Here is a 27,765-nt window from a genome sequence, read left to right as displayed (position 1 = left end):
AAACGCTTTACATTACCTTCTAACAATGTGTTAAGGTCACCAGGTAATCACGAATGAATTATTTATGATGATCCAAATTATGGGCTTACTCATTGAACTGGATTTAAATTAGTGCTTCATGGATACACTTTTTAAGTGAAAAGAATATTATTATTGGTCCAACACTAAAGGGCAATGTTATTTAATTTTTCAAGATACAGTCGGATGCGGTGCTGGTGTTGAAAGATTGCTTCGCTTCATGACCATGATTGATTACGGTGCCTGTCGTAGCTCAACAAATTAGGAACACACACATATGAGTACGTAACGCTGTGCCAACATCGATAATACAATGAAAAGTTACTTTACTGCCTTCTGCAAGTTGTTAACTCCAACTTATCTAAAGTTTACTTTTCGATTTTGACGAGGGCACTCAGTGAAACTTTATAGAATTAATAACGCGACCGCATTTTCGCTTAAGAGTGCGTCATTTCATTTTAAATTCACATGGCAACTGTATTCTATTCACAGTATGCAGTGTATATTTTTATATAGGATGTTACCAAAAGGCGGCACTACAAATTACTTAATTACATTGTATTTGAGAAACTATCCATCGTAGAGGCTTGAGAAAGAAAAATAACTAAAAGGAGGAAATCAAATTAAACAAATATTTTTCTAATTTTGGCATATAAAGAGACACGTTTCAAAACTGATTAGAGTGACAAAACGTTTTACTTTATGTAACTAGTTACATAATGTATCACTTTATGTAACTAGTTATGAAAAGTTCATTTCATCACTCCCTGTTTTTATGCATTTTCGTAGAAACATATGGGCGACATCCATCATAACATGTCGTTGTCACTGTTTATACAAGGTGCTATGAAAGTGAATATTTGTGTTAAATCACTTTAAAAAATTGTTTTTACCGCTTTTTGGTCAAAATTAGAAAAAATTATGTATGCAACACGTTTCAAAAATGTCTTATTGTGTAACTCATTCAAATTGTAGGACCTCGCTGCGCTCGCCCTACAAACATTCATTCGTTACACAAAATCGATCTTTTCGTAACTGGTTACATAAATAGCTATTTTGTAACGGGTATCTACATGAAATGAGTGGCAACAGCGGATTTTTGTTCAAAATCGAAATAACTGATACAATTTTTCAATTCTGCTACTTAATGTCGACACTTTAGATTCTGAAAAGTTTCTTTCTTAATTTTGTCGTTTTTGCGACCTTTACCATTAAACATTGATTGATTTAACATTTAATTTTTCGATATTTGGAAAGCTGTAGCAACGGTTGATTTTAAGACAAAACGTTCTCCATGTTCTTAACTTACTTTTTTGAGATCTACAGGGTGTCCCACCGGGAACTACCGCGGTCGATATTTTGCAGTGATTAGTAATTGCGTTAAGGCTTCCACATTTAAAATATTTTTACTTTTGTGGTACCACCGTGGTTCGCTATTTTAAATGTTTTCGTGGTTCACTATTTTAAATGGACCACTCTGTGTATTATTGTATTGTTTAATACTCCTAAAGATTTAAAGTATGTTTCATGGATCATAACCTATATCTGTATACAACTGTTTTCGAAATATTGACGTTTTCACACTTTGAACGGTCATAGCTCTTAATCAGATAAAGATAGAGCAAAACGGTTTGCATGTTTCTGTCTTAACTTTTTGAGATCTATCACCCGGTAACATTTTTAAATTTTGACAGGTGTCAAGGAAATAAAAATTTAACACCTGCAAATTTTGCAGTATAACATTGGCATACACCAGAAAAAGGTTAAGATAGGAACATACAAGCCATTTTGCTCTAACTCTTTCTGCTTAGGAACTATGACACTCCAAAATGTAAAAATGTCATACTTCAATATCTCGAAAACCGTTGCAGAAAGATATAGGTTATTATACACGAAACATAGGTACTTGAAATAGTTAGCAGAATCTAAACATACAGGGTGAGTCAGGGTTAAACGGCCAAACCTATACCATGCCTAGAGAATTGGAATTTTGGATTGAATCTAAAAATTTAATAATCTACAGGGTGTCCCATTTAAAATAAGCAAGTTGGTACCTACTTCCGGTATAACCGGAAGCCCCACCATTTTCGAAAATATTTTAGATGAACTGCCCCCGTCGAGTTTGGTATATCACCAAATTTTCAGAATTATGCTCCTCACAGTTTTCCCAGAATGGATTGCGGCGGTTCCTGGTGAACCACCCTGTATATTATGAACGCATCACTCTGTAGAGATTCACGGTGGTGGTATATTAAAAGTACTCTCTGTCTTAGGAGAAGTGGCAGTGACGACATATTGAAATTCACTTATGTCTTAGCTTAATTCTAAAGATTTTCTTTGATATGATGTGGTTGTTTAATATAATGATATAATTACTTCGCTAATAATATAATAATATAATTACATCAAAAACGGATCTTAAGGACAAACCAGAAGCAAGAAGTGTATTCACTCACTGAAATTATCCCATCAACTCAAAGGCACTTACTGGAATAATTAGGCATTTTCGGTTACCTACCGAAAATATTAAAATTACAAATACAACTACACAAAGTACAAACGAATTCAATAAATTCAAATTACAGCTGGAAAAATTCAGAAAAACTGTCAAAAAGGTATTACCAAATAACCCTTAAAGGGCGCCTAAACTGGTATTCTAAACTAATCTGAATACGCTTAACCTGTCTCTTTTTGGAAAATAGCTACTTAGTTTATTTATGAGATTTTTGAAGTAGTCTGTGATTTCTTCCATTTTTCAGTAAATTATAACCATCCAGTTTAAACCATAGATCTTTACTTACAAAATGTTTCAATTATGATTTAATTTTGTGCATAACCATACTCTTCTTTACTTAAATATAAAGAATATCTCAACAAATAAGAACCAGTACAAAACTTTGTTTATAACGTTTATAAAATAGATGCTTGATTACCAAAAAGCAGCTTCTTTACACATTTGGGAACAATTGACTGTCAAACTTGGGAGCGGTACTAATTTTTCAAATTAAATTCTGTTTTATTTAGTCTTTTTAGTTCTGCAAGCACGAATAAGGTGTCTTTAAATTTTGAGTTGCATTATTAAAACGGTTTGTTATATTTTTCTGAAAAAGATCTGCAAAAAGACGACAAATATCGGGGGTGTTGATGACTTTAGAGGTTATAGTGATTGTTTATCAATAGTAAGACATTTAGGTATTTTTCTTGTAGTATTTTACCTCCACAAATTTTATTTTTTAAGTTAAAGAAAGGCTAGTCTCCTGAGGTATTAAAAATAATATAGCAGTTTTAAGTCAAATTTTATCCCACTATTGTAAAAGTGGTCCCCGTTCAAACCTAGCTGAACTGGACATTGATTAATTAAGACAAATTCTCCCGAACTAATTCAACTGCAGTTTAAAAGTTAAAACTAGTTAGCCACGATCCTCTTGGTTTTTCCAGTTAGTATGCCACCGCCCTAAAATCCTAGATAAAGGTCTAATCCAATTATTCGGTTTGCGGAGGTGTTTCGCATACTATTCGCGCTTTCTCGACCTTTCCGGCCCTTCGGTACGGGCATTTGTAAAACGGGAAAATCCGATTAAACCGGCAACCGCCGAAATTTTCCGTTGGCGAGCGGAAAACAACTATAATTAGGGTTTTCGGCCGCCAACATTAATGCCATCCAATTTCGAGGGTCTCGATATAATTAAGCCGACCAGATTCTCACGTTCACGAACAAATTAAGGAACGAGAGCCGCTTACACGATCCTCTGATATTGGATGATACCTAATTGAAATCGAAATTTAGGGAACTGAATTACATTACAGACACTAAAGTGGGTGTCAAGTCCGCACAAGTTATGCAGATGTTTATTTAAACAACCATTTTGGGAAAACCAGTTAAGACTGGGTAATTTTCAACGTCCTTTAAGCTAAATTGTCAAAGTTACGTTATGATTTAAATTGTCAAAAAGATTTATTTCTTTAAAATGAGGTGCAAATGGATTTTTTCACAAAAAATTCAAAATAGCGGCAGGGGAAAAAAAATTCGTAGATTAAAGAAATTACAATCAAAATTGTGTATCCCGTCGTCATTTTGAATTTTGTGTCAAAAATCGAGTTGCACTTCACGCAAAAGCTTCTAGAATGTTTAAGAAGTTCTGACAGTTTCTGTATTTTTAAGTTTTTTCTGAAAACTCCCTAAAAATCTTCTAAAAGCTTTCAACGTTTTGTTACGTCAAGACACGTAATAATGGTTTTCACGTCAACTTAAATTTCAATCCTTGCTATTTTTGAATTTTTGATTGTAGGAAAAGTCCCAGTTATCACTTCATCTTTCAGATTTGTTTTAACAACACTTTAGAGTATATTTCTGTAGAAAGAGTAATAGAATATTTTTTGTGAAAAGTAGAAATAATACAATTTAGTGGGTTTCATAAAAACTTGACAATGTACTAAGTTACATATTTAGTTGTTCCGGTCTTTTGTTAAAATTCTAACTATACAAATTGTTCTATTGAATAAACCGATCACCGATACAAAATGAATATAACCGGTTTATTTGCATAATGGCTTCGAAATTGTTTTACCAAGCCGGTCAATAGCGACAATTTGGAAAGCTTTTAGCCAGGTTGGCAGGTGATTATATCCGGTTTTGTGCACCTGCTAGTATTGCCGGCAAAATTTAAAATTCATTTTATTGTCTGATATTTAAATATTTTATAAAATTGACATGTTATTGTTTTATGGTTTTAATGCTTTTAAACAACGTCAAAAAACAAAAAGCTATTTGATGTGGATGTGGTTATTAAAGCTTTTCAGTAGAACAGTTTTTAGTGCTTTTTCTTTCAACATGGTTTTCAGGTTAGTTTAGGTAATATCCAAAATGTCAAAGTTATTTTCAAGTGAATCAAAATAATCAAACAAGTCAATGGTTTAGCCAACTGTACCCTTTATGAATTGACGATCAGAAAATAATGAATCCACCATCCCAATCCGAATTTTGTTACAAGAAAGAAAAATGGGAAAAATCTTAATTTTTAATAGAACAGTAACTTGTAAATACTGGATGTTGTCATAATTTCTCGGTGTATGATACACATTGTAGTGTTAATTTTAAAAAGTTGACTTTCACTCCTACGTATCAAAGCTCTTATGAAACTCAATCTTTAATTTTGTAAACTTTCTTTGTCTTTTGGTTTCTAAAATAACGTAATTTAGAAGAGTGTTCTAGCCTCTCCAAGATTGAATTTTCTTGAAATCCGAAAGCTCCGATTAGCGCCTCAAAAGTGTTTCAATTTACGTAAACCTTATTTACGATATTGAAGATATAAAACGACTTTTTTGCCATTTTTTTTTAAATGCAAATTAAAAAGAGGCAACTTAATTAAACTTCGGAACTGAATTAAAAAGGTTTCTTCCTTCAGACTTCCTGTTGATTGAATTTTGTTATTTTCTGATTTTGTGTATATAGCAACTTTAAATTATTCCAACGTAAAAGCCATAGAATATATAGGATCAAATTTTTATATAAAGTATTCCTATAAGAGTTTCAAAACGTGAAAACGAAGTTTATTTGAAAATATCCTATTTTATGCTTGCTAAACCATTTGTTTGTATCCGTCATGCATATTTTCCAGCTACCTCCTCATGCAGATTCCTGAAATATTAAAAACATTTCCAGCTTCGAAAAGGAAATTTCGTTGTTTACGTCAAATATACTATATACGCCGAATAAACAGAGGATTTCGTTTTGGGAATGTAACAGTCGAGTTGGTTGAGATTTACTCAGAGTTTTTAATTTCGTTGTTTACGAAATGATCCGCCAAGATTTTTTGCTTCTTTATAGCAAAAGTTTAAATTAGGTTCTCGTTGATTGATTGAGAATAGCTATCGTTATTCCGTAGTTAGTGCCATCAATGTAGAATAAGTTGTCTTTAATGTTTGTAAGAAGAGACAGAACTTAACCTAGCTTTCGTTGTTGATATGTCAAGCCAGTGCGAGCTATTATTATATTTATAACAATCAAAGAATTTAAGTTATTAAAAAGCACGTTAAAAGTTTATTTTTCCTTTCAATAATCTCTTTAAACATAACAATTATTGTGTAGCATCAATACTGTTATCAATCAATAATATACAAATACAACAATCAAGTTAGTGTGTGATTCCAATCTGAATCAGAAAATGTCAAACAAATATCAACCAACTTTGCACAAACGTCATTGATGACGTAAGTTTGAGAGTGGTGTGATATTTCTATAGCATTTTGCATTTCGTATACAGGGTGTTTTTTAATGATTTTAATCATCGATTCTAAATAATGCTAGTTTGCTATATAAATCATCAAAAACGTTTCGTTCCTTCGAAACATAATTTAAAAAAAAGAAAAATAATTTATTTTCTCTTACTTTTCTACAGTACCTATAGGTAACGCCAACAAAAACTGCATTCACTTCATATACGATCATTACGTCATAGATAAACAATGCCGCCAAACTTCTCAACATTTGTGAGATGAAAGACATTTTGCTAAAATTTGTCAAATCATAGTATTTGAGTTGATTTAATAAATTTTTATTAGGGATTTCGTTAGTTCAGTTTCTCATAACTTTTTAGAAAAAATATGCTCCTTTGTACATACTTGTTTCATAGGTTCTCTCTTCTCCGGAAAATTGTGTTGAAAAGACGTAAACCGATCTTGGACAACCAAAAACTTGAAACTTGTATGATTTTGTTAGGCTACTTAAGGCCACTTTGAAATTAAATTATGGTCCATTTATTTTCCCGTCGCGGTTACGTCATTATTTGCCTTTCTTGTCTATTACATGCGTTCCGAGCGCGATAGAATTTTGACGTCATCTAATCACGTCGGCAATGAATCAGGACGACAAGGCTCGGAAAATCGGCCGCCATTGTTCGCAAAAAGTAAACAAAGAGACATTTTTTATTTTTTATGTAAATTTTACAATATTTTAAGGAGTATTTTGATTTAACTGCGATACTACGTGTGAGACTAGATAATGTGTGTGGGTTTTGGTTGTCAGTTTTGAAAATGCCACCTTCTTAATACACTTTATAACTACCAACGGGGCCAGTGAAACATTCTGAAGGAACTAGAGTTTGTGGAACAGAAAAGGATGCCTTTTCTAATAAAAAACACTGTCACAATGAAACAGCCCATATATTTACTTACTCCCAAGAAGAGTTTTTACAAGAACACTACAAAAACCAAGTTTATTCAAGCCAGTGGTTCTCGAAGAAACATGGATATAGAGTAAAGGTGTATTTAGCAGAAGCTGACAAGGTGATCTACCTAATATTATAAAAAGGACTCTGGTAGAGGTATTAATGAGCTGCTAGTACTAAACAGCTTATGTTTCAGGTACCTTTATTTGCCTAATCTGGAGTTTGCTTATCATGCTTTGAAAGGGTCCAAATTTAAAAAGTCCCATTATCAATTGCTCTAAAAGACTCTGAACAAAAGGTGTTTGAAGCTATGGTTATAATGATGTTGTCAAAATCCATATGCAGAGTGTTGAAAAAACAAATTTCTAATTAGTTTCAGGTAATATTAGAAAGATACAAGTTACTTAATACATAAATTTGATCAAATGCCATTATTTTGCAGAATTAGCCCTTATAAATTTTGCCGTATCTTCTCTGACTATAAGGCTAGAAACAGATGGTGCTACTGTTAAATACTTTAACATCAGATAGTAGGTTAAATTACTATTTTAATTGTATTATTTACACATTGTGAAATATACAAATAAAATCTTTAAAAAGTACACTTGAGTTTCTTTTTTCTGGTCTAGTTTTCTTCATAAACAATCATAAAATTAGATAATTTCCTATTTCAATAAATTGAACTAAAATTGAAAAAACATGTTAAATAAATCACACAACAAAACCAAATTGATATATATTTAATGCAGCTGAGTACATTTACAAAAGGAAATAAATAAGCAATCTATATCACAAAACCAAGAAGCAAGTTCTTAAAACACCAACAATTCTGTTATAAGTTAAAACACTGCTTTAGGATCATTACAAAACTGCAAGGATTTAATAGTCCCTAGGATACACACTTTGCTTTTCCTTTCTTGCAAATTTTATGGAATAATTCTTGAAACGTTGGTATTGGGCTGTTAATGACTCGTTTGAATGCACCTATCTGTGATGTTCTTTCCAGATAATTTAAATTGAATGTGGTTGTTGTTCCCAAGCCAAAGTTTGATTGGAACTTTCCGCCTTTGTTTACCACCAAATGTTGCAAGTTTTCCAGTTTGGTGAAGAAAAATCTTAAATTCTACGAATGTTTCGCAATAACAACACTAATTAATAAACTTAAACAACCCTAAATTAAGTTTTTATTTCTTCTGTTTGTAGTTTTTGGTGTTTTTCAACTTTTTAAAATTCCTAACCTCAAAATGTTGTTTAGAATGTTTAGCCGACCGTCAGTTGGGACTGTGCCCTATGTTGCCACATATTCCACGAGCAGATGTGAACCTGGTGTATTGTTTGTTGCAGTAATAAACGGACCGATGAATTATACAGATTTCGAAAAAAAATGCATTTATTGCATGCAAAACATGTGAGATTCTTAGAATGTTTTTTTTCAAAACAATATAGTTTTCTCATTTTCATTTATAATTGCTTAATGAAAGATACATATTGTGAGGTTTAAAGGAAGAATTTGTCAATACGGCAACGTCCAAACAGGTGATTAAAAAGATGGATAGCCTAGCTTCTAATAAACGACGTGCGTAAATTTCAATATGGCGGAGCACTTGATGGCGTAACCGCCACGGGAAAAAAAATGAACCATACACAAATAAAAGTAGATGACACAAACTGTCATTTTTGAATTTCCAACCTGCTATGAGAAAACAAACTCAATTTTTGTGGACAACGTTGTAAACATGAGCTGGGACCTTTACGCCCATTAGAGCAATATAGAAATAATACTGTTCAATAATACGATAAATCAAATGCCATTTATTCAATAAAGTGAATTAGAATTTGCTTCATAGTTACATTGAGTAGACTTTTTTGTTTGTTTTTGCATATTATACGGTCAAAGTAATTTGTTTCGTTTTAATCAAATGCGAGAGAAACGTAGTCACTCAAGTCTTAAAATTACGTCGGCGATGACGTGAATGCAATTTTCGTTGGCGTTTCCTTTACTTTCAAAGTCTGCTTATATCTATAATCTTCTTGAGAACATGTCAGAAATTTTCTGCTTGAGATTTGGTCTTAAAAAAGTAAATTTTAGTAATTTACTGATTTTACAAATGTCAAATTTGATGGCTTAAATTTAGTAGATCATTCTTTCTGAGGACATTCCAGAAGTTTTCCGCTCGAAATTTGGTCTCAAATAACTAATTTCGGCAATTTACCGATTTCACAAATATCGCATTTTAGTAGCCTAAATTTACTAGAATAACCTTTCTAAAAATATTCCAAAAATGCTCTAAAAACATTTTAAAATATTCATAGAACATTAGTCTCTCAATCTACCAAAATTTTAACTTTTCCATTTACATTTTTATTAAATTTTTTGATTACATGAATATCGTCTTTAAAGGTTAAATTTTAAGCCGAAAACTTCTGGAGTATTAGAAGGACGGTTAATCTAATAAACTTAAAGATTAAATTGACTAAAAAATAATAATAAAATCATAAAATAAATATGTGTCATACAATGATAGTAATAGAAAAAATCAGTGACAAAGTTCTGAAATATAATCAAGAAGAATATTCTAGTAAATTTGAGCCACTAAATTGACATTGATAAAATCGGTAAATTACCTCAAATTTTGAGACAAAAGTTCTAGAAAATTTTCAGCATGGTAATTCTAGTAAATTTAAACGACATTTGTAAACTTGGTAGAATTTTAAAACTACCCTTATACAAACAAATTTTAAGCGACAAACTTCTGTAATATTCCTAATTAAAAAATAGAAACGAATTTGAAAAAAAATTGTTGATGATGTTTAAAAAAACAGAAACGTCGAATAATCAAAAATGACATATATCATATACATGTCATTTATTATTTATATTTATGTCATTTTTTACATGTCAGGAAAAGTGGCAATATTAAAAAGTCGTTTATTCTCAGTTATCAATTAAATCAACCAAAAATCAAAAACTATTCTGTAAACATATTTTTTTTTTTGGGTAAATTCAGAATTAATCAGATTTTTTTTTAAATTTCAAAGTTTTTAAATTCGAAAATGCGCGATTTTGCCATAATTTGATCAACCCTGTATCTCTTACCGTTTTCAAGATCCACATACTTACACACGAATCTGTGGTATACCCTGTATAATTTTGTCGTGAGACAACTTGTATCTACGTTGAAAATTTCAATCCTGATCAAGATACCACCTGAGGGCATGTAGTTGTATAGATTAGAATTAAAGCCAATATACAGGGTGTCCTACGACGAAAGACATCGATTGATATTGGAAAAAGTATAAATAGGAGAGTTTTTAAAATTTGGCAGGATCTGATGTGGGCATGCCCAATCTAACTAAAATATTTTCAAGATGGTTGCACTTCCCTTTATACCGGAAGTCGATCACAACTTCTTATTTTAAATAGAACACCCTATATATTATTACATATTTGGATTCCTCACAAAATTCTGACCAACCTAGCCGGCCATCTCTAGCCGTTTTCGAAATATTTGATGTTTTTCCAAAAAAGTTACAGTTGCAACTCTCAACAGATTTTTGTACTCTGTCAAAACCTTAATTCATTTTGCAATGAAACTTTGGGTTATTGTAAATAAAGGATCGTTTTATTAAACTGAGGGTGCTTAATGACCCATTTGTATACAGGGTCGTCAAAAAAAATCATAAACTTGCAACTAAAAAAAATGAAAAATTTCAAGTTTTTTAAATAGAAACCCACATTTTTTATGACGGAATCATTTTGAGCATTAAAAATTACTATAAGTGTCAATTTACTTGCCTATACCTAAATCCGACCCATTTTGCTTTATTTGAGAATAAACATTTTTTTATTCATAAAACTCCAGATTTCTTGAAAATTTCTCTCTCTAGTTACGTGTGGATTTATGTCACACCAGTAGTGTGAATTATGTCTATTGAACATTCCATTTTTAGTGAATTTGGCCTCGTCGCTCTAAATAATATTATTCAAAAACAATTCTTCTCCCACGAAGTTGGATTTGCAACAAAATAGCCCAAAATTGCAATTTCTTCATTTGTATTATTAAGGATTGGTTTTGTTTTAATAGCTTTTTTCTTCACAGATCCCGTATTCTTAAAATTTTCAATTATTTGCTTGACAGCTTTTGGTGATCAACTCTTCTACTCACAACTTTATCACGTTCTCCGTAAATAATAATAAACAGATTTAAGTAATCTTGGTTTGAATAACGTAACCGCTACGGTATATTTGCAGGACACTCAAAACTAGTGTTATTAACATGCTCTGCAGGTCTCCAATATCACCGTGTGTCAAAAGCATGACCAACTAGAGTACCAGCTAATGCAGCCTAATAAAAAAATGTTTATTCTCAAATAAAACGAAATGGGTTGGATTTAGGTATAGGCAAGTAAATTGAAACGTATAGTAATTTTTATGCTCAAAATGATTACGTCATAAAAAATGTGGGTTCCTATTTAAAAAACTTGAAATTCTTCATTTTTTTTAGTGGCAGTCATTACGCACCCCCAGTTTAATAAAACAATCCTTTATTTACAATAACCCAAAGTTTCATTGCAAAATGAAATACGGTTTTGACAGAATACAAAAATATGTTGAGCGTTGCAACTGTCACTTTTTTGGAAAAACATCAAATATTTCGAAAACGGCTAGAGATAGGCATAGGGCATTGTACACAAAAGTTGGTCAGAATTTTGTGAGGAATCGAAATATGTAATAATATATAGGGTGTTCTATTTAAAATAAGAAAGTTGTGATCGACTTCCGGTATAAACGGAAGTGCAACCATCTTGAAAATATTTTAGTTAGATTGGGCATGCCCACATCAGTATCCTGCCAAATTTTCAAAACTCTCCTATTTATACTTTTTCCAATATCAATCGATGTCTTTCGTCGTGGGATACCCTGTATATACGATGAGTAAACATAAAGTAGCAAGCAAAAACCAAGCATATCTCATCAAGCAAACACCTCTCGAATTCCTTTTCTATTTCAGCTTAAATAGAATAAAACTACATTTCATTTTGTTTAGCGATCTTGCAACATTGTTCATCTCTGACATGCATGCAAGATGATTGACTATACACAACTTTACACTTGAAACTATAATCAAAAAATTATTGAGTAGGGCAAATTAAATTGCGATCGATCACCACCAACTCAATGTAAATAGTCTTTTTCAAATAATTAACAGGGTGAATACAGTGTGGAAAACTTCAAACTGGATCCGGGGATGTTTAATTAAAATTGATAAAGCCGCCGCCATCGATCGGTAAATTGCCGCTGTTTACGTATTTAAAAAATCCTAATTAGTGAGGTTCTCTCTACCCTCTTCGTTTCGGCTTAGTAGAGCATCATCGTTTTAATAGACTTTTAAAAAAGCGATAAAGATAGCGATCCATGAGGGTTTTAGAGAGGACGATTATAAAACGAGCGCCTTAATGCTAATGTGAAAATCCTTAATGATTTTAGAGTGGATATTGCTAACCGTAAGCGGCCTGTTAGTGGTGTTGTCCGTAGCATTTTCATGGTTTTTAAATTTTCTAATCTAATAAGTAGTAGACTGAGAAATTCTACTTATTTTTAAATGCAAAAATCCACCTAATAGCACTTAATTAACTTTAATATCACTGAAACCGGGAATGGTATGCAAATTCCTAAACCTGTCTAGTTCTTTAGCTGCGTAATAATATTCTATTGTCGCTAGTAAGCTAAATGCACGAGATAATGAGAATGGGGACCGAATTTTGGCCACGTTCCAAATTGAATTCGAATTGAAACGGAGAGCAAACGTGAGCGAAACTTGGCTGAATCTATTCTTGTTTCGATCCCCTACCCGAAATCCTCTAAGGAGTTCATGAATATGGGGATTTGTTAAACAAATCCAACCTTTTTTTGGTTACTTTAAGGGTTTCCTTTTAGCCTACTCAAACAAGGACCCATATTTGATTTGTTCGGAAAGTTCTATTTCCTCACAGTTAATAAAAGTATAATATTTATGTAATGGGTTACGGAAAGTTTGATTTTGTGAACAAATTGAATTTGAATGAGGTAAGAACGTTTCAACAAAAGCAATCACTTGTATATAAACTGTTATCAAAAAGTAAAAAATTACTGCATTCCCAATAATTGTAAATGTCACTTTATACATGTTTTTTTTAATAAGTGTTCTATATTTCACAGGGCGATTCCTCCGGTGATTTAAAGGTAAAAAGTCCATATAGCCGTGGGTCCGCAAGGCCTTACTTATCAAGTTACAGGGTGGTAAAAATTAATTTTAGTTAGTACCCTCTAGATGAAGAGCAAAACCGGATATAATTTAAGTTTCTCATATTACAAAACCCCCAAATACCAAGGTTCGTTCAAATATCGATATTGTTTGAAAAATTACTTATAGAAAAAACTTCTTCTTCTTATTCATATATAAGATCTCGCGATCTGTTAGTTTTGCAGGTTCCTCTGGGCCAGTTCCTGGGAGGTGGACTGCCAGCTGCCCTTCCATCTCTTAGGTGGTCTACCGGTTGCTCTTTTTCCTATTGGTTTCCCTTCAAGTGCGATTCGTGGCAGTCTTCCCTCTTCCATTCTTCTCACGTGAGCGTACCATCATCTTTTTCTTTGTTTCCCCCATCTTACGATGTCTTGCACCCCACATTGTTCCCTAATGTCAGCGTTCCTAATTCGGTCTATTCTTGTTTTTCCCATTATAGTCCTGACCGTTTTCATTTCGGCTACTCGAAGCATTCTTTTCGTTTTGTTGGTTTATTCTCTGGTTTCTATTCTCTATGTCATGATTGGTCTGATACAAGTCTTATAAATCCTGACCTTGCTATCCTTTCGCATGTATTCGTTCGCTCATATTATATGCCTTAAGCAGCCCGACATGGCAGACGCTTTGTTGATCTGGCTTCTTAGGTCCTTCACTGGGTCGTGATAACTCGACAGATCCATACCCAGATATTTGAATTGTGAGACTTGCTCGATGATTTTGTCCTGAACTACCAGCTTACATCTTACGGGATCTTTAGAAAAGTTTAGTTAGTTTTTTCTATAGCTATGGTCATGTTCATCGCTTGGCTGACCTGGCACAATTTGTGTAGATCGTCCTCCGTTTCCGCGAAAATAACTGCATCATCGGCGTAGCATCCCATACTGATTATTTTATTCTGTCCCATTCGGTATCCCATATTTAGTTATGATACTTCCTCTATAATTCTGTCCATTAAGAGATTGAACAGTAATGGGCTAAGGTTGTCACCTTGTCTGATGCCTCCTGGTGTCGGTATCTCTTCCGTATAAGTGTCTCCTGCCTTTACTTTAGCCATGTTGTTCATATTGAGACTGCGGACTGCTCTTACGATGGTGTCTGACGGTGCTTTCGCTATCGATATATTTATGATGTCGGAGAGGTGAACCCTATCAAATGCCTTGGCCAAATCGATGAAACAGACATATGCTGGTATTAAATTCGATTGATTTTTCTTTTAGTTGTTTGATAATGAATATGGCGTCGGTCGTGGATCTGTTTCGTCTGAAGCCTTGTTGTTCTTCCCTGTTTGTTACTTGTGTTTCAAGTCTTTCCTTCAAAATGCCGGTAAAGAGTTTTATGCTTGTGTTCAGCAACGTTATGTCCCTGTAGTTGTCTAGCTGCGTCTTCTGTCCTTTCTTGAATATAGGGATAGTTATACTTTTGTGCCATTCCGTAGCTATTTCCGATGTTTCTAAAATTTTGTTGTAGAGGATTTTTAGATGTTTTCCTAGTTCAGGTTCGGCATATTTCAGAAGTTCGTTTGGGATGAGGTCTGTCCCGGGAGCTTTTCTGTTTTTAATTTTTTTGATTTTTGCCATTACCTCTTCTTTGTTCAGTGTTATTTGATGGTCTGTCTCGTAGTTTTCGATGCTTATGGCTTCTTCGGTGTTATAGAGTTTTCTGAAGTATTTTTCCCATACATCTTTGGTGACTCCTTTTGTTTGCACAAACTCATTAATTATTGTCTTTTTCCTGTTCCTGAGCATCTTCCTCAGCTTTCTTCTGTGTTCCATATAGGTCGTGATCCATATCGCTTGTAAATTTTGCCCAATAATCTCGTTTTATGGCTTTGATTTTGGCATTGTTTCTGACAGAAAAAACAAATATTAAAAATAATTTTTAACACCCTATAGCTCGATAAGTAAGGCCTTGCGTACCCATGCCTATATGGACTTTTTACCTTTAAAACACATGAGACTTATTAAAAAACACCCTGTATAGTATTTCTTAATGATTTGAGATATTATGCTAACAGTTTGGGGTGATTATTTATAACCACAAACACGACACTCCTTACAAAGACCGCCAAAGAGATGGATAGAATCGTGGTCTTGGGGGGACATCTCAAGGATACTGAAATTTGGAAAATACAGGCCTCAGGCCTAAAATATGTGGAAGAAGAAGAGTTTATTACCATAATGATATTAATGAATATAAATAATATTGCTTTTGAAAGTTGGTTCAATGCATTTTGATGCATTTTATAATGTATGAACAGTTTTATTATTTATACCTTTGTCAGTCTTTATGGGTTTTGCAGTAAATACCTATACTACGCCACTGCTTTTTAGATTTTTCCACGATTTTGATTTCTTTATTTTCTTCAACGGCATTATTGTGGTTATACAGTTTCTTCTTTAAACTGTACCACAATGAATCTCAAAATTCAAAACCGTGTTTCTACGACTGTTTAACAATATGCTTATCACTCAAAATCAATTCCATGAAAAGCACCCACTCACAAATATGTAAAACATTTACTTTGTTGTTTTTGAACGCAAAAGTAAGTTACTCATTCAATCAGAAATGCAGAAAACTTTTGACATTTTTATGCCGTATTTATCGTGGTACACCCTGTATAGAAACAATCAAAGTTAAATGGAGTGACAGTGTACTTAATAGAAACATAAATGTTTTGAATGACAATACTCAAACATTATCTTCGTAATAACTATCACTACATGCTAGTGAATATAATATGTATACCATTATTGTGTCAAAATACAATTTCTTATTGAAAGATGTCAGAAACTTAGTAATTAAGTAGTAACTTAGTAAAGGGAACAAATTGTTGCAGGAAATCGATCTGCAAGGATTCTGCGAGTTTCTGGACACTTATTTGGAAATCGAGACGCCGCGGGACCTTTGTAAGCACCTATTTCTGTCATTCGTCCGGAGAACTGTCAATGTGGAAGGTAAAGCGTTTAAGGAGATGACGGTGCTGAGCTCCACCACTGCTTGTGCTCCTATAACATCGCATAATCGAGGTTACTAACATTTTTTTTATTAATATATTTATTTTTGACTGCTTATTAATAATCCGCAACTTTGCCATTCTTTGGCAATAGATGTTCAATTGTCACTTGAGCAATTCTTAATAAGAGCTCAGTAACACACGTGACACTCAACTTTACTAAACAGCTGTTTTTTTTTCTTTTTAACCAGAGGGAATGATGAATTTTAGTATAGAATTATAAAAATAAAGCGAATATGCTAACCAGTCAAAAGAATATTTTGAACAACTGTCAAATGAGATTTGCCAAGTATTTTTTAAAATTAGTTTTAGTTTTATTAGATTGACTTTTAGAGAGACTTTTTTTGGTGCATTTTTTCGTACAGTCCTCAATAACTAGCTTATTTGCAACACTTGGTATAATTTTTTATATGTCAATGGATAGCCAATGAAATGAGCTTTCTATTAAAAAAAGTAAAATTTCAACTTCCGTGATTCTTCGTGGTTTTGCAACGGATTTCATGGAATTTACCAAACTTTATTTATGTTTAAATTTTAATGGTAAACTTTTTCCACTACTAACATGATAAACACACCATTATTGCCCGATTAGTAACTTAAGAAATTAATTTTCTTTACCTTAATGGTCATTGTTGACCTAGGTCAAAAATAGAGTCTAACCTCTAGTTCTAGTCTGGCACAAACACAATAAAAAAATGCCAATTGCCAAGTAATGCTCACTAAATCCAAACATCTGAATTCTGTACAACATAATGCCCCCATAATCGGTTACTCTTCGAAAAAATTTTTTTTTAGGTTAGAGGAAGAAAATCCAATTAAATTCAAAGAGGAAAGTAAACACTCTTTTCGGAAGCGTGATCACATTTCCCCTCCACCAAAAGTCTTTTAGAGTGTTATTTGGTCTTTTTGATCTGTTTTCCACATATTTCACTGGAATGCCGCATCATAAATTGGCACTAGGGTCATTTAATTGCGCAATTAAAATCTCACAAAACATATTCCGAGGGAATTTACGATGAGCGCAAATATCTTATCTTTACGTTTCGGGACTTTGGTTTAAGGGGGGACAATAAATTTGTTACGTAACATCATGTAGCCAGCAGGAAGTCTAAAATAGCGCTCGGCTTCGGTTCTCCAGCTTAAAGCGTTCCGCTGTAATAAAGTTTCCGGTTGTGAGTCATATTTTCCCAGTTTCGGAGGCGTTTTATGGCCATATCCATGAAGAAGGGAATAACGGCGCGACCGACTTCTATAACCGAATTATCGAGAGAACCCGCAAATAGATGGCACTTTTATTACCTCTCTTTTAATGGAAAGTCTAAAAATTGGTCGATTTTTCTTTTATTACTAGGTTTAAAGTGTTTGAATTGTTAGGATGACTGAAAAAATCCAAAAATCGTAATTTTACCTACATAATAGACCCTAGTAACCGGAATACTCTTCAGATGACAAACTAAAAGCTTCAAGTAATTTGGGTCAAAATGAAAGTAAGATTAAGTAACCATATGGTAAAAGCACCAGAGTTTCCACTGATTGCAAAGATCTGTTTATACCACAAATAGTAATTATACTAGAATAACTTACAACTAGGTTAAAAAAATACAAAAATTACAAAGAAATAGAGCAAGTCGATTTTATAAAAAATGTTGTATGCAACACATAATGCAACAAGTGCAAAAAGTACATCATTTTTGCACGCAACAACATTTCCTATCCCGATCGTTCACGATTCCGCAAGCAGTAAGAAAAATAATGAAATAATCCATTTCTTGCCGCATATCTCGTACCGCTTACCTCTTACAGAAAACTGTGTAGAATATGTGACCTCAACAGTTTTGAAGCTCAATTTGAACACATTTGCCGCTCTTCTTTTATCAGTTCGACTTGTCTAAAATTTCTGGGCAATTAGTCTACTGAATGGTTTTAACACATTTTATTAGGTAGTCTTCTTTCAAAACGTCTAGGCAATTAGCCAGCCTAATCATTTTAATACATTCTTCTGCACTTCTTTTATCAGTTCGTCGTTTTTGAAATTCCTGGCCAATTAGTCTCCTGTGACATAACAAAGACCAGTTGCCTCTCTCTCTCTTGCTTATGGCGAACTGAGTGAAACAAAATTTTATACATTTTTACCAACTGTCAAAGTTTCAGCTTTCAGTTCAAGTGTCAACTGTCATTCACCGAATCACATTTTAATGTGTTATATGTGGCCGGTTGACATATTGTCACGTTTAAATTGTAAAGCCCTTTTGGCCCAACAAGTTAAACAAGACGTGCGTTTATTATTTTTATGAACGCTTTTACCGAGATCTTGTTTCAGAGGTAAAATCCAACCACTTGGTACAAAACTATAGTTTAATAACTAAATATCAATTAGAACTAAATGACAAAATGGTTGATTTATCAACTTAGTGAATCGGAATAAAACCTTCAAATATAATTCTCAAAAGTAACACATTAAACAATAATACCTTTTACGTGCACAAAATATTACAATAATTAAATAGATTGTACTTACATTTGTTAAACAATGATGAGGGCAGCTTTCCGGAGGGTACACACTCGCGATTTATTATAATTTAGGAAATGGTTTACTATTCAATTAATTTACGAACCGGTGCGGGTTGCAGAATTCGGGACGACTACATCATGGTGTTATGAGGCGGAGTCTCCGACCGTCTCCCTTACCAACGCATGTCGAGCTTAATTTATTGATTGATTGGCTGACGAAGCCCGCTTCCTCTTTCTGCATAGCAGTAGCGGTGATTTGTCATGATGTCATGATATCTTATTATTTTGCCATCTCCGAATATCTGCTTTAATTTAATGAATTTATACTTTTAAATAATAAGTCCATCTTTTAAATTAATGGATTTTCCATTCGTGACAATATTTACTTTAAAATACAGAATGTTCTTGGCTTCAGTGTTTCACCGATTTAAAACCCTGGCACACAAATAAAAATGTTGCACCTTGTTACTTGCAAGTTTGCAATCGTTTATACTTCAACAAAATTTACCAAAAATTAGTTGATTAATACAATACATTATTAGGCAGGTGTTAATTAATAGTTTTGGCAACAATGCACTAGTTACAAAGAATGAATAATTCACCTTCCGACTCTAGCTTTCCACCTACGTTACGGAATTGAAGAGTCTCTAATTACGTCATGGGTTATTCTGCCAGGCTTATTTTAACATTTTTAAAAATACTAGCGATTCAATATTGAAAAACAATACTTAATAGCATATTATGAGGCATAAACTGTATTAAGTTTATATTTCGAATCTTAAATTTTATTATGGTAGACGACCTCATTAGACAGTTTAATCATTTGAACATATTCTTCCATTCTGCATTTATTTTATTTTAACACATTTTTCTGCTCTATTTCAAAATCAGTGGGTTTTTTTGGAAGGTTTGTGCAATTAGCCAGCTCAACCATTTTAATCAGTTAGCCTCCTGTTGAAAATTCTGAGCTATTAGCCAAATTTCTAGACAGTCAGTCCACCTTTTCTCTAGGTTAATTTTCTAAAAGCACACCTCAATGCATTGTGTAGGTAACACAGTGTTTCCCTAACACCTAGGACTTTTTTGGTTTAAAAGCAGCTTGAAATTAATAAAACCTTAGTTTCGGACGTCTGTATTTCTCAGTTTTAAGAAGAAATCATAAGATTAGTCCATTTCACGTTTGATAAAAACGATTTGCAAAATCATTTATTAAACATTTAGATTTTCTTTTAAAGCCAAAAACAAGTAGTCAGTAAATGTTCAATATGTTTTCCTTAACGTACCAAACAATATGCAAGTGGATCTGCAAATGCACATAAAGCATTTCTTAAAAATGCAGCTCCTTTTTGGATTGGAGCATAGCTGTACAAATTTTTTATTTCAGATAACTCTAGAGAAAGAAACAAATTGTGTAGAGGTAGGTGACCTAGGTGGCCAAGCTTTAGACCCAAATCTGCCCATCCATCTGTCAGCAAAGATCTGGTTAAGGAAATCTGTAATCTCTTGCAGACTGGGATTTCACTCAATGAACATGACCCAATAAGAACATCGTTTATTATGCCAATCCAAACGTTAACTCTAGCATTATACCATTGTAGGCTTTGTATTTGGACTATTTTAGAGTTTTTTGAATTGACATTTAAAATTGCGAAATATTTACTCAGTTGTTTCAAAGATGCATGGAAGAGTCTTACACAAAACATTCAATATTTAGCTTCCTTTCTTCCGTAAAAACACATGACTTTCCAATGACAAAAGTAAAAATTCATCATCATGTCAATTCTTATTGACAAAAAAAACCCTTCTCGGAGTTCCAAATTTAACGCATAGAAATAGACAACAAAGAAAATTTTTTTCTATTAACTGTTGGTACTCTCTAAGCTATTTTCTATCACATTCGGCTGACACCGTCAACAGAAAACGGGAACTTATCGGTCCTAAAAACATTGACTAATTTCTAGTAATAAATCTAGGGCTTTTAAAAATGGTGAGGTTTTGTTTTTTGTTTATCAATCCCAATCCTCTGACCGGTTTCGCCGTATTACGGCTCATCAGAGAGGCTATAGGGCTTGATAACCAAAGAACAAAACCTTCGTTCCAGTATAGTCAACTGGATGCCAGAAATGATAGTTGTGTGCAACATCTGGTGACATCTGTACTCAACTCTATGAGTTAGAAAGTACAGATGGCGTTCCAAAATCTAGGAACAGCACCATTAATGCCGCAAAAAAAAAAAAAAATAAAAAAAAATTAATAATTAATATTTATATATTTATATTTATATTTTTTATTTAATTTTTTAATTTTTTTTTTTTTAACTATCATTTCTGGCATCCAGTTGACTATACTGGAACGAAGGTTTTGTTCTTTGGTTATCAAGCCCTATAGCCTCTCTGATGAGCCGTAATACGGCGAAACCGGTCAGAGGATTGGGATTGATAAACAAAAAACAAAACCTCACCATTTTCAACCAATCAGATCGGTGTTTACCGAATGATGCGGCATTAATGGTGCTGTTCCTAGATTTTGGAACGCCATCTGTACTTTCTAACTCATAGAGTTGAGTACAGATGTCACCAGATGTTGCACACAACTATCATTTCTAGGGCTTTTACTTGTTTCGTCGTATTCAGGGTTAATGACAAGTATCAATGACAATAATTTGAATAATTCTACATTTTTTACTTTCGTTTTCAGTAATTAATCATATATTTCAAAGTTTACATTCTAAAATAATCCGTTTTGTTGCCATTTTTGTTGTTGGTTTTATTTATTATAGTTCTGTTGCTTCAGTTTCATATTTTCTTGTTAGACCATTAATATTTCTCAGTTCCTTGTAAACATGCTACCAATTGTTATGCATTTTGTGAAGGAAGTAGGATGGGACTTTAGGATGTGTTGATGGAACTCATATAGCCATAACACAACCATGAACAGCTTACACCTCAAAAACAACAACTAATAGATGCATTAACACTTTTACTAAAAACTCAAAAACAATGAAAGGGGGGTGCAAACACAATATACAGTGCGTTTTTTTTAACGCGCAACATAGGATTTCACGTGTTAAATTTTTAAGCCCATGTTAGACCATGTTATTTTGGAACTACAGGTGTAAAACTTGACAAGTGTGTCTTTAGTACCCTAAAGCTTAAGTACAACCACCAATTCGGTCTAAAAAGTATTTACAAACTAGCAAAAAGTCATCTTCTTTCGAAAAGATTTATACTCCCTGTATGTATGGTAGGTGTTGTTTTTGATACTGACAGGGCAGATAGCAGGTAAACATACATACAGGGAATATGGAAAGATAAAATATGTTCCAAAAAAGATGACTTTTTGCTAATTTGTAAACACTTTTTAGACCGAATTGGTGGTCTTACTTAAGCTTCATGGTACTGAAGACACATCTTCCAAGTTTTATACCTGTAGTTCCAAAATAACATGGTCCAACATAAGCTTAAAAATTTAACACGTAAAATCCTATGTTGCGCGTTAAAAAAAACGCACTGTATTGGTCCCCAACACAACCTTATTATTGACATAATTTTGACACTGACGGGCATAAAGGTTAAAAAACAAATCATTTGAATTTTAGAAGACGACGGAAAAGAAAGATTGACAAATACAAAATTTCATAGCTCCAAGAGAGATAAATTCATAGCAAGACCTCATTAGGTCTTTATATTTTGCACAACCCGAATAGCTACGTTGAGTGCCGATCTTCGCCAATCGAAACGTAGAGAGTACCATATATTACAATGGAGAAGGGTTTTCTATGATAGCAAAGAAATTTTCTTGCTATTCGTTAGAGAGTTCGCCTTCAGGTTTAATAGGTTAGCTGAATTGGGTGACGTAATTACAGGGCCTTTGAAAGAAGAAAAATATTTTTATAAAACACTACTCTGAAACACCTGTACGTCGTAAAATCGTTATAAACTTTGCCCTTTTGTACATCATTTCTGAATTCTCCCTTATTCCGTTTCCGAAACAGTTTCATGCATTTCTAAAACCAGCTTTCCTTTTTTTTATTTAAGAGAACGACTTTACAAGGATTGTTATGAATGTCCGCAATTTCAGCTAGAAAGCCAAACAAACCCAGCAACGAGAATCTTCCATTTTAATTTTAAGACGCCCTGCTGGCAGTAGATCTTAGTTAAGACGACGGACAAAACGGAGGCTCTCTAGTGTAATATAAACGTATTTGCTGGCTTAATTAAGCGCTGAAGCAGTTACGATAGCATACCTATTCCGGCTCAATTTAGGTGCTCCAAATAAAATGTCGGAAAAACATTATGCATTAACATTTACTACCTAATGCAGGTATTAAATTAATTACCGCATTTATGGAAAACCAGACACGAACTAGGGATTTTTGTTCGGTAAACTTTAATTAACCCACGATCGAGAGCAACTTGCCTGGTTTCAAAAAGGCGACAAACTCCAAAATCTCATTATATTTATTAGTTGTGGAAATAAAACCGGGCACGTTTTGCTGTACGAGCGTTTCTTGTTTACGGACGTAGCAGTCGTAGCGCAATCACCGGTTCTACAGTTAATGCCGTGCCTAATGCCGGCCAATTACTTTGGAAACGAAAATAAACCGCTCAATTTCCGGCTCTGATGTGTTTGAAACCAAAAGTCTGGAAAATCAGAAGTGATATGCGAAAACAACGTTTTGAAACGTTCCGGTTTAGTGTAATGATTTTGCGCCCAGTTTTGTCTACTGTTAAGGCATATTCTGTTTTTGTGCTCAAGAACCACAACGGAATTTTTAAAATGTCATTCGATATCTTCTTCTCTCATTGCCTTATCCGTTGCGGACGATGGTTATTAACATGGCTATTCTTATCTTGTTTACTGCGCTTCTAAACAGGTCAACAGATGACAATCCAAACCACTGGCGTAGGTTGTGCAACCAAGAATGTCACCTCCTTCCTGGTCCACTCTTGCTATCCACCTTGCCCTGGACAACCAACTGTAGAAGGCGGTATTTTTCATGTCTTAGTACGTGGCCAAAACACTCCAGCTTCCGCTTTTTACTGTAAAAACGAGTTCCTTCTCTTTCCCTAATCTCTGCATGATCTCCATGTTGGTGATGTGTTCCGTGCAGGATATTTTTAAAATACACCGATATGTCCACATTTCGAAGGATTGCAGTCTTTTCAAAGTGGCGTCAGTTGTGGTCCAAGCCTCTACAGAACCAAACAGAAAATATGTAGCACCTGACTAGCTTTAATTTTAGTTGTAGAGAAATATCTTTGCTGGTAAATAGTTTCTTCATGTTATTAAACGCAGCCCGAGCCCTTTCTATCCGTGATCGTATTTCTGATGCCTAGTCCCATTTCGCCTTAACTGTGGTTCCGAGATATGTGTATGTTTCCACCTGATCTATGTCCTGACCGTTTATGATGCTGACTTTTGCTAATAATCATATGTTTTGTTTTTGTTATATTCAGGAAGAGTCCATATTCTTCACTTGCTATGTATAGGTATGTTTTGCATAATATTTTGTAGCTCTTCATTGTTATTTGCTATAATTACTGCGTCGTCGGCATATCTAATGTTGTTGGTTGCTTGTCTATTGGTTTTGATGCCATCTGATAATTCCGCCAGTGCTTTTCCAAATATTTCTTCAGAGTATAGGTTGAATGTCGCACTCCCTTTCTGACAGCAATTTCGTCGCTGAGCGAATCGACTATTTTTATTTTTGCGGTTTGACTCCAATACATTAGCAATAATACGAATATCTTTTCCGTAAATGCCAGTGTTCCTAAGCACCTCGATGAGCTTTTCGTGCTTGACATTGTCAAAAGCCTTGGAGAAATCGATAAAGCACAGGTGTACGTCTCTGTTCCTCTGGATGAGAACCTGCATGCTGAAGATCGCTTTCTTTGTTAATAGCTCTAGTGCGCTAGGAAAGCCAAACTGCGTTTAGGAGATGTTTGTTTCACATTTCACGTATATTCTGTTTTCTATTCATATCGATATAGACCTAACAAAATTGACTATTTTGATCAAACGGTATTTGTGACGCTTTTGTATCAACTCAAATATGGGTCGACGTTACTTCAGTAACCACAATTGTTGATTTACAACTTATTCAATTTTCTTCTCTCTCGTTTAATGGTGTCTAACAGTTCGCGGTCTTTATTGATTATTCTCAAGACCTCATCGTTGGTTCTTCTTGCAGTGCATTGAATCCTCAGTACACGCCTATAGACCCACATCTCGAATGCTTCCACCTTGTTCATAGTGCTCACCTTCAGTGTCCATCCCTCCATGCCATAAAGCAACACTGTCCAGACATAGCATTTGACAAATCTAATCATCAAGCCAATATCGAAATCAGTATTGGTGAGCACTTTTTTGAATTTTATGAACGCACTGCGGGCTGCTTCTGTGTCTGATTCCCAGTTTTCACACAGCCACGTTCCTAGATATTTAAACTTATTTACTCGCTCTATTGGTTGATTTTCATATGTTAGGCTTGAGTTTTGAAATTCTTGTGACTTTCGAGTAATTATCATGAATTTAGTCTTCTTGGTGTTGATATTGAGGCCCATGTTCTTACTGCATTCCCCGACAGTCTCAAGCATATCCCGCAAATCCTCTATGTTATCTGCAATTAGAACTGTGTCGTCCGCATAACGCATATTGTTGACCCATACACCATTCACCTTAACGCCCACGTTGCGCTCTTCTAGGACTTCCTGAAAGATGGCTTCAGAATATAAATTGAAGAGAAGTGGGGAGAGAACACACCCTTGTCTGACCCCTCTACAAATTGATCTTGCTTCTGTGAGATCGTTACCAACTCTGACTTCAGCCATTTGGTTCCAGTATATGCTTTAAATGCAGCAGATTTCTTTTTGGTCTATGTCCAATCTATTTAGGATTTGCATCAGTTTATGATGTTGGACTCTGTCAAACGCCTTTTCATAATCGATGAAACACAGCATTTCAGCCTTTCTCTGATCGTTGCAGTTCTTGAGTCGCAACTAATGCTTCTCTCGTGCCTAGACCTCGTCTGAATCCAAATTGTGTGGATCCGATGTTTCTTTCGCACTTTATTGATATTCTGTAGTGGATAATCTTAGGAATATCTTCAGTTTGTGACTCATGAGGCTGATTAGTCTGTGGTCCTCACATTTTGTTGCATTGTTCTTCTTCGACAATGGGACAAAATTCGATGTTAATCATTTGGCGGGATATTCGCCTGTGATATAGATTCGATTGAATATCGTCTGAAGAACTGTGATGCTTTTGTCGTCCAATAGTTTGAGCAACTCTACACGTATGTGGTCTGGGCCAATCGCCTTTCTATCTTTGGATGTATTGATCGCTCTTATAATTTCCTCTTTTGTGATGGGAGGTCCCGAGAGGTCTTTGTCGTCTACATTTTCAACAGCAGGTCTTTCATCGGCAATAAGGTTGCTAATATAGTTTTCCCATATGATTTTACGCTGTTGATCATCCTGCGCTAATTCTCCCTGATCGTTTTCTACATTAGAGAATGGACTCCTTCTATATACTCCTGCCGTCTCTTTTATCTTTCTGTCTAGGTTGTCAATTCAAGTCATAATGTATTCTTTGTAGTTGCTCTAGTTCTTGTATGTCAGTTACTGTATGTCATCTGCTGTCTTCCAATCGTGTTTTTGTGCTTTTCGTTTATGTCCCAATTCTGCCTTTGCAACATTGGTGATGGCAGCCTCCATTTCTTCCCAGACGTCACCCATGTTAGCTTCCTCTACTGTATGTGGATCTGTGGTTGTTTCTTAAGTTAATTTATTTACTTACTATTCTATTTTTATTTTTTTTTTTTTTTTCAATTTTGTTTTTTTATTTGTTCTTAATCTAGGTCGCATCAAAAATTAACGGTAAAATAATTTACGAAAATATTAACTATAAGTTGCCAGTTTGGTCACCACAAACAAAACCGTTATTAAACTAAAAATAACACAATTGTTATAAATAGCTGTGTTTTTCAAAATATCAATTTAACGACCACTGTAAATATTGTAATTTGATGTTTGTAGCAGGCACGATGAAACCGCACCAATTACACTAAAAGCTTGTATCAATAATCCGTTAATACTCGTACACAACACTATTTCAACAACAATCGAAAACAAATAGAGCAAAGTCGCAAATATATTAAAACATTTGAATAAACGATTTCCAATAAAACACACTCGGATAAGCTAAAGCGAAATTATTGCTCGCCATTTATTCGCATTCCATTAACTTTAATTAACTTTACTGCTTCATACGGCATAAATTTTATTAAATTTATGATTGCTCCTTTTAATAATAATTGCAAATCACGACTCGCAGATACAATACGAAAAATTGATGAGAGACGTTATATTACAATTATTTTTTATTGATCATTTTGCGATTTTTACCTTTAATTTGTGTATCTAGGATCCACGCCAAACGTGAATACTATCAGTAGTGAATTCAGCACACCTTCTGATAAACCGAGAAGTTTTGTGGAGAGGATACAAGGTTTAGGCGAAAGCCTTTTGGGACACCATAAATCAGATTGTGACTGTTCTACAAAAGGAAAATCTGGTAAGTCAATTGTGGGTTTTACGCATAATTTTAAGAGGGTCAAGTACCATAAAAATGTAGTAAACAAACAATACACAGCCATGTGTGCGTAAAAATGAGAAAATCTACATAAAATCACTAACTATTGTTACTACATCAACTTACTGTATCCTAAAACTGTCTGTATGTACAGTATAAGTGTCTACTCTTGATTATT

General features: G+C 33.9%; 1 protein-coding gene and 1 long non-coding RNA gene across 4 annotated transcripts in view; both read left to right on the top strand.

Annotated features, from left to right (window-relative positions):
• The window catches only part of Dgk (diacyl glycerol kinase 1), a 139,954-nt gene that overhangs the window by 89,467 nt on the left and 22,722 nt on the right, over nucleotides 1-27,765 (top strand). For 2 of the 3 annotated variants that reach the window (XM_081996199.1, XM_081996200.1), the window contains 2 exons: nucleotides 16,305-16,494; nucleotides 27,420-27,569. In XM_081996199.1, coding sequence (XP_081852325.1) covers nucleotides 16,305-16,494; nucleotides 27,420-27,569 — 340 coding nt within the window. The remainder of the gene's footprint in view (nucleotides 1-16,304; nucleotides 16,495-27,419; nucleotides 27,570-27,765) is intronic. The other variant, XM_081996201.1, reaches the window with a different exon arrangement.
• Nucleotides 6,953-7,759, top strand: LOC145725420 (uncharacterized). Its single transcript, XR_014177264.1, has 3 exons — nucleotides 6,953-7,302; nucleotides 7,381-7,563; nucleotides 7,627-7,759. It is a non-coding gene; the product is annotated as an uncharacterized LOC145725420 (long non-coding RNA).

This window comes from Ips typographus, linkage group LG2 (genome assembly GCF_016097725.1).
Source record: "Ips typographus isolate SLU linkage group LG2, UJ_Ityp_2.0, whole genome shotgun sequence".
NCBI lineage: Eukaryota > Metazoa > Arthropoda > Insecta > Coleoptera > Curculionidae > Ips > Ips typographus.
Note: the sequence above shows the minus strand (reverse complement) of the source record. Positions and strands in the feature narration are given on the sequence as shown.